The sequence below is a fragment of the Pseudochaenichthys georgianus genome, chromosome 20 (genome assembly GCF_902827115.2).
Source record: "Pseudochaenichthys georgianus chromosome 20, fPseGeo1.2, whole genome shotgun sequence".
Taxonomy (NCBI): Eukaryota; Metazoa; Chordata; class Actinopteri; order Perciformes; family Channichthyidae; genus Pseudochaenichthys; species Pseudochaenichthys georgianus.
This window is the reverse complement of record NC_047522.1, coordinates 12,404,250-12,417,725: the sequence shown is the minus strand read 5'-3', so window position 1 is coordinate 12,417,725 and position 13,476 is coordinate 12,404,250. Positions and strand designations below refer to the sequence as shown.

The 13,476-nt window shown below is 43.1% G+C and overlaps 1 protein-coding gene across 3 annotated transcripts in view; it reads left to right on the top strand.

The window, feature by feature from the left end:
* Window positions 1-13,476, top strand: part of dpp6a (dipeptidyl-peptidase 6a) — a 488,251-nt gene that overhangs the window by 346,433 nt on the left and 128,342 nt on the right. For all 3 annotated transcript variants that reach the window (XM_034108575.1, XM_071206894.1, XM_034108574.1), the window contains one exon: window positions 9,329-9,443. In XM_034108575.1, the coding sequence (XP_033964466.1) occupies window positions 9,329-9,443 (115 nt within the window). The remainder of the gene's footprint in view (window positions 1-9,328; window positions 9,444-13,476) is intronic.

The following is a 13,476-nucleotide window of genomic DNA, read 5'->3' as shown; positions in this document are numbered from 1 at the left end:
GACCATTTTCCATACGATTACAAACTTGGGCTCTATACCAATCTCTCATACATTTCCAGTAGGATACATTTCTGTAGAAAAATAAAGACTGTACACGAGGAATTTATCAGCAAAGATAAAAATACATTGTGGACAGTCGGCTCATCACCCTTTACAACATGTTTTATCAGATGATCTCTGATTGATTGATCCCCACTTTTTCAATCAAACGTTTAAAAAAACAAACATTTCTCTATTACAAAATAAGTACTCAAATTATCCCAGACATTACTGTTTTTCTATTTTTAAAAAAACATTTATTTTGAGAAAACTTTCAGTTGACAAATTCAAGCCCTAGAGTTTACCTTTGGTAAACTCAATTTTACTTGTGGTGTTCCTTTTTGCTATCACAGCTCTACAATATGGCAATACAGCTGACTAACTGTTGTAATGAATAGAGTAATGGGCAGTCTAGTAAATAGCCCCGATTGCTATTATCTGCAGGCTAATGATGTCTTGGGTTATTTTCAATTAAGTTGGGAACAAGGTCGCCAAAAGGTTTGCTTCATAGCTCAACCATTCAGCTTCATTAAAGCTCTATGAGTTTTTATTATGGCTCCAGCCACAGGTCCCTAAATCACATACTCTGCATTGATTGTTTGAATCCATTACAACTCATTAAGAACCTATTAATCCTCCACTGTATTTTTGAGCTCTTGACTTTCCAGGACAGATGTCGCTGGTTTGTCCATGTGCAAGTCAGATCCAGGAGAAGAAGAATAAATACTTTATTAAAATAAATAATATACTTCATTGATACCTTTTTTTTTATCAGATTATACACATTGCTTGATATACTTGAGCACCACATGCAGGTCCAGAGCAGTTAGGGGTACATTGTCTTGCTCAATGGCACCTCTCCAGTCCACACTCTTTATTTTCGTCCGATCGGTACGTGAACCAGCGACCCTTAGGTTCAAAGACCAATTATTACTTTTGAAAATACAGTAATCAATAGTGCTGATTGCATAGTTTTTATAATAAAAAATAATGTAATGCATGTCTGTTAAACAAATAAAATAAATGTATTTTTGTTTGTCAGGTGATCAGAAACACAACTTTATAAAACATGGCAGCAGGATATAGTCAGTTGTTTGCTACAAAAAGTGATTGCTATCAGAAGTACTAACATAACAACTGTCCTATTTAGAGTATTTTACCGATAAATACAATTTAATGTTGTTTCTAGTAACTGAGAAACTGCTGCAAATAAATGCTAAAAGTTTGGTGGACATCCAAAGACATCCATAGCTGCTCACTGGAGTTTCTGGAATTGTAAAAATGCTTTTCACTGAACTTATCCACCTATTGCACATCACCGTTTGTCAAATACATTTGGCATCAGAGGCGGCGCTAGGGGGTGGCTACTTGGGCTCAAGCCCCGGATGTTTTCTGAAAAGCCCCGGATGTTTCACTTAAAAAAAAAAAAAAAATTATCGGGAGTAATGTACAGTACCGGAGTCCACCAGAGAGGCAGCCGCTGCGGGACATTAGCCTGCGTACTGCGTAGCCTTCCCTGCCCTGAAGAAGAAGTGATCCTTCCTAGTGCCTGACGAGTTTTAAGCTAATAGCCTATAAAGTTATGGATATTAGAAAGTTATTTTCATCGAAGCAGGCGCCACAAGCTGCAGCAGCAGCAGCAGCAGTATCAGCAGCTGACAACAATGTCATCACCAGCAGTGAAGAAATGGATGATGTTTCAGGTTTGTGAATCTAATGGTGATATCTGCACTCTGGCTGACTGAGTAAGAAGTGAAAAAGAGTGATGTACTGTAACATTAATCTTATAGCTAGTAAACATGGAGTAACCAAGGCAAGGCAAGTTTATTTATATAGCACCTTTCAACACAAGGCAATTCAAGGTGCTTTACAAAAATGAAAGACATTCAGACAAAGGCATTTAAAAACAGTAAAAGATAATAAAAGAAACATTAAAAGAAAAAATACATGAATAAAAAGTTACAGTGCAGTTTAAGATATGAATAGTTCACACAGAAGTTCCACTTTACTGATGAACATAACAGCTCAGTTTAAATTAAAAGCAGCGACAAAAAGATAAACCACACTAAGTCAATACCCTTATATGTTAGTATGTATACAGAACACGACTAAAAAGTATCCTAAGATGTAACGTTAACCCTTCATACCTCAGTCTACTTTTAAGACACTAAAATAACGTATTCCAATTTTTATTTTGTTTTCGCGCGTGGAATTATACCGGCTCTCGTTTCAGTACACATAACAACGGAACCATAGCAACGGAACTGACAGGCAACGGAACTGACAGGCAACACTCTGAATCCGATTGGCTGTGACTGCATCCACTCAGAGTGCCCGATTCAGAAACGTGACTCTTTCACTCTTTACGTCACAAACAAAGATGGTGGATGAGAATAGATCTATAAAACGATAAGCAATGCGCAGTGGATCGGAAGAGGACGGTGTGTCGGCGTTGTTCGATAGCGGTGCGGTATGCTAATGGGAACACGCCAAACATGCTAAATCACATCAGAAGGCATCACCCAGATTTGCCAATCACCGGAGCCCGGCAAAAGACAACAGCAGTTCAACAGCTGATGCCCGCTGTTTTGAATAAACCAATAGACATGAGAGCCGAGAGACCAAAATAAATAACGGAAGCTTTTGGCATATTTTTTTTCAACGACTTTGCGCTCTGGAAACACTTTCTTATTATTTATGATGTCATATTTTCAAGACATTCTTTTTAGTTTTACAGCTTGATGACTGTTACGTACTCCCCCCCTTTGTGTTGTTCTCTCTGCTGTGCAGGTACAGCTGGCTCCGCCTTCCCCAGGTGTTCCCAGTTGTCACTCAGCCGAGCTCGGCGCAGGTGCTCCCAGCTGACAATCAGCCGAGCATAAAAGAGGGGACTGAAGGAGAAGGAGGGGGATCACTACTCCGGATATCTCTGCTGTGGCAGAGCTATTTTGCCTTTTTGTTGTGTTTTCTGGAGGACGTGTTAGCGTTAGGTTTTCGCGGCTGTATTTCTCCCGTTAGGTTATGTATGATTTTGGGTAGCGGAGGAAGGCTCTGGATCCTACGGCCCGTGGTGTGGTTGGCCCAAGTCCCCTCCGTCTTTTTGTTTGTTTACCTGTCCTCCAGTGTATGTTTTTTTAAGATTGTGGCAATAAATGTATGATCACCGTTTAGTGCCTATGTGTTGTGTACTTTTGTTTTATGTTGCGGACTGCCTCACGAGCCACTACTATTGAGTAGGGAGGCGGGTCGTAACATATGGGGGCTCGTCCAAAGGCTGTCTCGGGCAGGTGCCGGTGTGGTGAGTAGCATTACTTTCTAAAAGGCCCTTGACAGCATTTTGTTGTTTGTTTGGCTGTATAGCGTAGAGTGGCAGTGATGGATTTCGACTTGGAGGGGTTTGTGGGTGATCCGACTCGGGGGAAGTTGGATGCATGTAGCAAACAGCAGCTTGGTCTGATCGCAGGCAGATTTGACGTTGTAGTCAATAAACAGAACAAGAAACAGATCATTAAGGGACAGCTGTTGGCTGCGCTTATAGAACAGGAGGTATTGTCAGAGGAGGAAGTAGAGGTTCCCATGGACGACGGGACAGAGGTCTCGCAGAAAGTGAGCGACCTTCAACTTCAGCTAGAGCTGCGCAAGCTGATGGTTAGAGAGAAGGAGAGTGACAACAGACTGAGAGAGAAGGAGATCGCCTGTAATCTCGAATTGAGGAAATATGAGGCGGAGTTACGTTTGAGGGAGCTGGAGCTGACGTCTCACCAGACTCAGCAGTTGGGGTCTGCACAACCTCATGATTTTGACGTAGGCAAGTATACTCGGTTTATCCCAGTGTTTAATGAAAAAGACGTTGATAGCTATTTTGTCCTGTTTGAGCGTGTAGCAACAACGTTTAAATGGCCTGGGAACATGTGGACTGTTATGCTGCAGTGCGTTCTCGCGGGTAAAGCACAGGAGGTGTATACTGCGTTATCTGAGGAGGTTAGCCGGGATTATGAACAGGTGAAAGCTGCAATTCTGCGTGCTTATGAGCTGGTGCCTGAGGCATACCGTCAAAAGTTTCGTGGTTTGAAAAGACAAGATTGTCAAGCGTATGTGGAATTCGCCCGTGAGAAAGAGGTTCTGTTTGAGCGATGGTGCTCATCGACGGGGACAAAGTCTCTAGAGGACCTAAAAATATTAGTGCTCATGGAAGAATTTAAAAACTGTTTGCCTTACACAGTAGCCACATACCTCAATGAGCAAAAACCGGTGAAACTGTTTGATGCTGCGGTTTTGGCTGACGAATATGCGCTTACTCACAAGACTGTCTACGGTGAGAGGACTAGGGCACAGGCCGGGTTTGTGGACAATAATATCAGAGAAACCCCAGTCTTCACTAAAGTGCCATGGCAGTCCAGCAGGCCAAGAGTTGCTGAGGAAAAACCGGGAGAGGTGAATGGGGGATCTACGGAGAGGCCAGTGTGTCATTACTGCAAGAAAAGAGGTCATATTGTTGCGAATTGCTATGTTTTGCGGGATGAAAATAAGCATGTAAACACAGTAGCCTTTGTCAATACTTCTCGACCGGGACCACTCAAGTCAGAACTGGAAGTGTTTGCTCCGTTTCTTATGCAGGGAGTAGTGTCTTCGCTTGGGAAGGACAACAGGATTCCAGTGACAATTTTGAGGGATACAGCGGCATCACAATCTTTTATCGTGTGTTGCCCCTCTCGGAGGAGTCGGCTGTTAATTCGGGTGTTCTTGTGAGGGGGTTTGGGATGCAGTATGTATCACCGTTGCATTATATTCACCTCGAGTCAGATCTGGTTACAGGGCCGGTGATTGTCGGGGTTCAGTCATGTTTTCCTATTGAGGGAGTAGATTTGATCTTGGGGAATGATTTAGCCGGGGGCAGAGTGCTAGTTAAGCCGGAGGTGACTGCAGTTCCTGTGGGGAATTATTCAGATAAAGTGGTACGAGAGTTCCCTGATGTACATGTCGCCTGTGCCGTTACCCGCGCCAAGTCCAAATGTGAGGTTGAGGTTAGCAATGATGTGGATCTGGCTGATAGCTTTATGGCTATAGAACTAGATGTGCCATTTAATGACCCTCCCCTGCAGCGTGACGGTGTGAAGACTGATACGATAAGTCTCGGTACTGTGCCTGTGGCACGTCAGCAGCTGGTGAGAGATCAAAAGGCGGATGCGGAATTATCATTGCTGTTGGAGGATACGGTATCAGAAGGTGTCATTGGCTCTCGGGGTACTTTGTCGAAGACGGGGTGCTCATGCGTAAATGGACACCGCTGTTTGCGTCACCAGATGATGATTGGAGTGTGAAAATACAAGTGGTGGTCCCGGCTAAATACCGCCGTGACATCTTAGGTTTGGCTCACGATCATCAGCTTGCTGGCCACCTGGGTGTCAATAAAACGTATGACCGAGTGCTGCGCCATTTCTTCTGGCCTGGTCTGAAGAGGGATGTAGTGCAATACTGTAAAACCTGCCATGTGTGCCAGGTTGTAGGGAAGCCCAATCAAACGATTCCTCCTGCACCGCTGTATCCCATCCCGGTTGTAGGTGAACCTTTTGAGCGGGTGATCGTGGACTGTGTAGGCCCTTTTCCACGCAGTAAATCTGGGAATAAATGTCTGCTTACCATCATGTGTGCAGCAACACGGTTTCCTGAAGCCATACCATTGCGTAACATCACTGCTCCGAGTGTGGTCAAAGCCCTGGTGAAATTTTTTTCCGTGTTTGGTTTGCCAAAGGTAATTCAAACTGACCAAGGATCTAATTTCATGTCTCCAGTCTTTGCTCAGACTCTCAAACAGCTCGCTATTAGTCATGTCCACTCGAGTGCATATCACCCGGAGTCGCAGGGGGCACTTGAGCGTTTTCATCAGACGCTTAAATCGATGTTGCGTGCGTACTGTTTGGAATCTGAGAGGGATTGGGATGAGGGAGTGCATTTAATGTTGTTCGCAGTGAGAGAGGTGGTGCAAGAGTCGCTAGGATTTAGTCCGTCTGAGCTGGTTTTTGCTCATAATGTACGTGGTCCCCTGAAGCTGTTGAAGGAAAAGTGGCTGGGTGTGGCTGAGCCACTTAATTTGCTGGATTATGTGAGTGGGTTTCGTTTCAGGATGCGCCGTGCATGCGAGCTGGCACAGGATAATCTGGTTGATGCACAAAGGGAAATGAAGAGTTGGTATGACAAGCGGGCTAAGGACAGGGTATTCGCTCCAGGGGATAAAGTGCTAGCCTTGCTGCCGATCTCTGGTTCCAGTTTGCAAGCCCGGTTCAGTGGCCCTTATGTTGTTACCAAGAAAGTCGGTGACCGTGACTATCTCATCGCTACCCCTGACCGGGGTCGTAGGAGCAGGCTTTGTCACGTTAATATGTTGAAGCCATACAATGAGAGGGCGAATGCCACTGACTTGAGCAGTGGCTCAGATGCTGTTACTGCTAAATCTATTGTTCTACCCGGGGAGCTGTCTGGTGCTGATCTCTCTAAACCTGTCGCTGCCTGTATGGTGGCGCTGTCCAGTGCTGAAAGTGACACGTCTGTCACCGCTGAAGTCCCGGTCATTTGGGGGGGGATGAAGACGTTGTGGTCCAATCGAAGGCGGTGTTACAGGGGAGGCTGCGAAACTCAGAGATTCTGGGTAACATTGAGGCACATTTAGCACACTTGCCTGACGCGCAGCGGGCAGATGTACTGGAGCTGATCGTGAGGTGGAGCGCTCTGTGTCGTACCGCTCCGGGAGATTTGATCGACACCAGCGGGTGTATTCCACCATCGAAAAGGAGGCACTGGCTATGGTATGGTAGTATTGTGTGTTGTTAACCTGTCGGGTGTGTGGAATCAGTGGTGGTGAGCACGTCTGTCAACTAAGGTTGATTGTTGTGATTGTTTTGTTTTTTAAAAAAAAGAAAAAAATCACTAACTCATGGTGGGGGTGTTACGTACTCCCCCCCCTTTTTGTTGTTCTCTCTGCTGTGCAGGTACAGCTGGCTCCGCCTTCCCCAGGTGTTCCCAGTTGTCACTCAGCCGAGCTCGGCGCAGGTGCTCCCAGCTGACAATCAGCCGAGCATAAAAGAGGGGACTGAAGGAGAAGGAGGGGGATCACTACTCCGGATATCTCTGCTGTGGCAGAGCTATTTTGCCTTTTTGTTGTGTTTTCTGGAGGACGTGTTAGCGCTTTATTTCTCCCGTTAGGTTATGTATGATTTTGGGTAGCGGAGGAAGGCTCTAGATCCTACGGCCCGTGGTGTGGTTGGCCCAAGTCCCCTCCGTCTTTTTGTTTGTTTACCTGTCCTCCAGTGTATGTTTTTTTAAGATTGTGGCAATAAATGTATGATCACCGTTTAGTGCCTATGTGTTGTGTACTTTTGTTTTATGTTGCGGACTGCCTCACGAGCCACTACTATTGAGTAGGGAGGCGGGTCGTAACAATGACACTTTTTTGTTTGACATCAGCCATTATAGATACTATGGCCATCTGAGTGCGTGTGGTGCTGCTTGTGGTTTGTTTTTAACTGTTTAATACAGTTAATTATTCAAAATGTCAGAGTTCCTTATTTTTAAACTGAAACTTGCACTACTGTTCAAAAGTAAATAACAACAAACCTGGAATTATGCACTTGGGACTTTTATTTGCTTTTTCTTGTTGTACCGAACCGTACCGAACCGTGACCCCAAACCGAGGTACGAACCGCACCGTGACTTCTGTGAACCGTTACACCCCTAGTCCCCGGTGTTCCAGGGAACTCACCAAGTGTCAGAAAACACAACCCTCTCTCTTTTCCTCCATACCCAAATCTCTAAAAACAGGGCTGCAACGGATCTGATACAGACTGATCTTGAATTATTTTCTACGTCACAGAAGTGGTGCTCCGCTTATTGGTCAATTCTCCACCTATCAGGGGAATGTGGGGTTGGGCCACGGCCGGCCATTGCGCTGGAGACGCTGTAGTACATATGCCAGGCCTGTAAGTGGCGCTGTAGTCTGCCACAAAAGTAGCGAAGAAGACTTCCCGCGCATGGTTGCCCTTTATACTCTGCTCTGGCTCTTTTTCTCCCTCCCCGAGGGAAGCGTTTGTTCCCGCTGCTGTAATTCAATGCAATCCCTCCCTCGCTGTAATTCTCTCCGGTAGTCCACCAGTAGATGACAAACACCTCCTCTCCGGCTCTTCCAAGGAACGAGGTCCGTTAGAAAAGTGCCGGTCAAAGGTCTTCTTTGTTATTTATTGAGCTTTAAAACAAATGAATAACGACTCTATATAATAATAATATAAGAATAAAACATGGAGGACGGAGATCTCTTTTTCTCCCCCTCTTCTCCCCGCTGCAGCCCAGCAGCTGATCTCAAAGCACGCTCCCCTCTCCTGCAGGGGGGCGTGGTCAGGTGCAGCTCACAGAATCAGCCCCCTGCAAAAACAGCGCTGGAAAGAGCAAATAGAGTGAAATGAGGCATGGCTAAAATGGTTTGGTATTTTGAAAGAAAAACTATTTATATACTTTATATAGGTATGGCCCTACAATATATTGTTCAAATATAGCATGATATGTCCCCTTTAAGGTATTATTAAGGTAGGGTTAATGTTGCTCTCAAAGTGCACCAGATTGATGCTATTAACTTCAATATTTAAAAAAATATATTTTTGGTCCACCCCCCACTTGTAAAAAAAATAGCACTTTACCCCTGCACCCCCCCCCCCCCCCCTAACCTTAACCCTAACCCTAACCCCCCCCCCCAACAACTCCTGGGCTAAGCCCCGGATCTCCTACAATCCTAAATCCGCCTCTGTTTGGCATGCACTTGATTTGATTTGTGCATGAACACAAGCTTAAAGCTGCTTTCTCCCATTTTTTTAATTTTATATCTCACAGTGATCTCACAATTCACCAATGTGTTGTGGGTGTCATTTTTTCTTTCACATTCGTTCGGGGATGATGGTCGCTGATGCTCGGCTCATTAACAATTCTCCCCCCTCCTCCTCTTGGTGGTGCTGCTGCTGGAGTTGGCATCCCTCCTTGAGAACATTGATTCTGTGACTGGCTCACGTTCGTCCTTGACTGACACCCCCATTGTTCACTTTCATTATGTTGCCATTTATACTACTTCCGATTATTTTCCTTTTCTGCAGTACCTTAAGATATTTTTCTCTCTTCCTTCTCACGTCCCATTGTTGTTCTCCTTTTGTTAAAATGTTCTTTAATTTTGAACCAAATCTCTCTTCATAAGTCGTACTCTCATTCGCTCCCATAATAAAAATGTATTTTCTTTTCCTCTCTGTGCCTGCAGGAGCTGGTGGGCAGTAACCCTCCGCAGAGGAACTGGAAAGGAATAGCGATCGCCCTTCTTGTTATTCTGATCATCTGCTCACTGATCGTCACCTCCGTCATTCTGTTGACACCAGGTACACGGCGCTGGACAAAAAGGGGGGGGTCACGACACTAAACACCATACATCCCTATGTTTACACAGCTATTATTATGCATAGACATGCCCATCAGGTTTTGCAATCAATCTCACCACCAAATGTGTGTGTATGTCAGTATCTCTGTCCTTGTGAGTGGTCTTCTCCATCATTTAATACTTGCTGTGTCACGCACTCTAATGTACAGTTATCTTCCACATTGGCACTCTTTCTGGCTGAAACAGACATTTAGCGAAGGTCAGTAAAACCTCATTGAAATAAGCTTGCCCAACATTGCTTTTTCATAAACAGGCATATGTCTTTTTAACTTAGTTGATATTTTCCTTGGGCACAACACACACACATTTTAGACTAGATTTCTGGTAATTCCCTTGGTTATTTCAAGGTATCTGAGTTTCATTTCAGAGTTACCTTCAAGTTTTCTGTTTGCACATTTACATGAAAGTTTAATCAATAGACCATCTGTTTATTCAGGCTCATAAAGCTCCTTGATATTGTTTTATGCACTGCCAGAGCCAAATCAGTTAATACAACTGCCAATGTGTGTGCACTATAATTCTGTTTCAAAGACAGTAATCACTGTGCCCTTGTTTAAGATGTTCTGTAGCTGACAATTGCCGTTAATTAAAGGATGGGGCGTGGTGGCAAGGCTGGGTGTGCTATTATAAAATAAATCAAATGTTGTGTTGAAGCAACAATATTGTCGGAGAAGACATTAGCACAGTGGCAGGTGTCAAAACAGCAAGACATGAAATGCCTCGTCACCTTCTGGCTTTGACCTCTTCCTGTCCTGGAGTGTTCAGACTCCAATGATCCATAGCTGTTTAATGTTCCATTTCCACACAACGGGTCAGCAGGAGTCAGGCAGAAAGTGGACAAGGGACAGGTTGTGTCTGCAGCCTGGGCCCTGCCCTAAACTGTCCTCTCCATGCATCCTCTCTAGATGCTGAAGCAGAAAAAGTATTCCGCCTCAAGTCTTGACACAATTCAGGGTCTCCAGCTGAGCTTCTGTTTAGGATATTTGGTATTTTGCAGGCATTGGAGATATAAAATAGAACTCTTGCCACATTACAGTAGATGCAGTTTTAAAATATAGTGTATATGTAATAGTTATCCTGAGATGAGCTTCAGGATATTTCAGCTCCATAAATCATTCCACAAGGAAAGTGGTTTGTTTGAGCAAAGACATTTATTTTCTTCTTTTTTAAGTTATTGTGTATAAGGCAGAAATGTGGATTGAATCCCTGTATTCTGTTGAGTCAATTATGTAATTCTATAATTACTAAGTTGGATAACCGCTAGCCATACAATGTGCTTTTAAGCTATGTTTGCCTTTATTAGATAGGATAGCTGAGGATGGACAGGAAAGGGGAAAACCGGACTCAGCCATTAGTGCCCACTTACCTCTACACTTACCTCTTCACTTTGTTGCAACAGTATGGAAAAGCCCTTTTTTGTTTAAGCAAGCCTATACCCCATGCACAAAGTCAGTTATAGCCCTGACCTCAACCCCATTCCACATCTTTGAATAGTGCTGGGTTTGCAAACATGATGATGATGATGATGATGATGATGATGATGATGATGATGATGATGATGATGATGATGATGTTCTTGTGGCTGAATAGTAGCAAATCCCTGAGGAGAACCCACTCAGAAGAGTGGGGGCCGTAGCATATTAATGCCCATGGTTTCAGAATTAGATGATAATGAAGTACATTTAGAAAATCGTTTTTGAGCCGCGGCTTTACATGATCCACATCTCGGCTGTGAATGGGGCAGATTTAATAATTCAAGTCCTACTAGATATTGGAGTGCTCTTACAAACTGAATAAAAGTTCTATTTATAATGCTTTTTTTAAAAGAACAGTTATTTTGTTCTGTAATGCAGGCTCCTCTCTTATCAGAAATTGTTATCTCCACTTCTGAATTAATTACATGAATTTCACATATGAATTTGTACAAAAAAGGGAAAAGGCCTTAATTTTCATGACAAGTATGTGTTTTCTGCAGATTTATTTTTTCAACACAGAGATCAAAGCTGCTCAAAATCAATCACAGACTGAAAGGCAATTTATATGTAAGCATAAGAATAATTTAAAATTAAAAAATATCTTACCAAGGCAGTTGTGTATTCCAAGAGGCATCCCAAACAATTCCTGAATGAAGCATATTTTAGATCTTAAAAGCCCCGAGCCTGTTTTTCAGGTCTCAGGCTCGAAAATGACATTCCCAGAACAAATTACCATATCTTCCCTTCTAAAAGGGTTACATTAATGATCTTATTTCTCAAAGCAAGGTTACACCTGTGAGTTGAATTTAGAAGTGTCAGAATCAATATAGATGTTTTTATTTTAAATCAAATTCAGATTGAACACAGTAACAAAATGTAAATTATTGTGTCCGTCCAAAAAACATTACTTATAGTGAAAACCACCCTTGAATGATGGGATGGTAGACTAAAAGCTTTAGGAATCCAAACTATAACATAAAATAAGTACCCTGTATCAAGATTGATGCAAAATAAGTGAAATGTGACCTTGTTATAGAGATTTAGCACAACAAAAACACTTCTGGGGTCATTTGGGTGGATTTGACCTCTGGCCCCCCTTGCTCGATTTTGCTGATTGACATCTCTTTCTAACCATCAGAGCCAATGGAATCTAGGGGAACTCCCACATACTCCTTATTTGGTAATGTGTGTGTGTGAGACTGACGCATAGCCAAAACCGGAAGCTGCGATAACTCTGGTGGCTACCATTAGCCGCTAACTTTTACTCTCCGATTTTTACATAAAAATGGAATTATGGATTATAAATAAAATAAAATTATTCCACAGAAACATTATCAACCTATGGATTAACCGATTCAGCCGCGTTTTTCTCGTTTTAATGCCATTGAACAAGTCTTTTGATCAGATTGACAGCTACGGTGAGACGATCTCCCGTAAAAGCTACGTAAAGGTACGTGTTGTGATGTCTGTGTTTGCTTCCCCTGTCGCGAGTTCGGATCACTCAGTGATGATATATATACATAAATAATCTGTGGAACCTCAGCTTTAATCGGATATCTTGTATGTGCAGCTACGATAAGTAATAAGGGTATCTTTTATCTTGAGTTCTGTGCCAAAAGTGCGTTAGCATTTTTCGCTCATGGGTCATTTAGATGGTTCTTATGAGACTTGTGTTTTGTTTTGGTAAAAATGGTTTGTATCGTTAGTTAGCTGAGATTATTCCCGTTAATCTGGTATAACACATGAATAGGTTCTTAAATATTAAGATGCCCTGAGACACAGTGTCGAGAAAAACAAAAAAAAGCCCCCACCGAGTGGGGCTTTGGGGCTTAACAGGTTAAAGGCATGTGAAATAAGCTTGAGTTAAAAACCTCTTTTGAACCAGCACATGCTTTTCATTGCTTAAAAGAAAGTATGATGTATGGGTAATCCAGCAGTAAATCACAACAATTTAATTTGCTGTAAGAACACATTAATAAGAAGCTTATTGGGAATAAAGGTGACTCAAACCAAAAACTGTAGCAGTGCAGCTCATGTGAGGAGTTATGAGATGGCATGATGTCACTCAGTTAGGATGGTTTGTTAAAGGATGTTCCCCTGTCAGATAGACTAGTCAGTTTTTAACTGCTCCTGACAACAACTTTGTTCTCATGTACACACACACACACACACACACACACACACACACACACACACACACACACACACACACACACACACACACACACACACACACACACACACACACACACACACACACACACACACACACACACACACACACACACACACACACACACACACACACACACACACCTCCTTTTCCATCTATGACAACTTTTGAATGCTGATTATCTTGCTGAGAGGTTCCCTCTTCTCTACATCGATACACAAATCTGGGTATTTATCAGACTGAGGGATGTCAGACTGACTAAAAGACTGTCAACTAGCTGGAACTGTTGGGATGATAACACGCAGTTGTGTAACTAAGATTACATT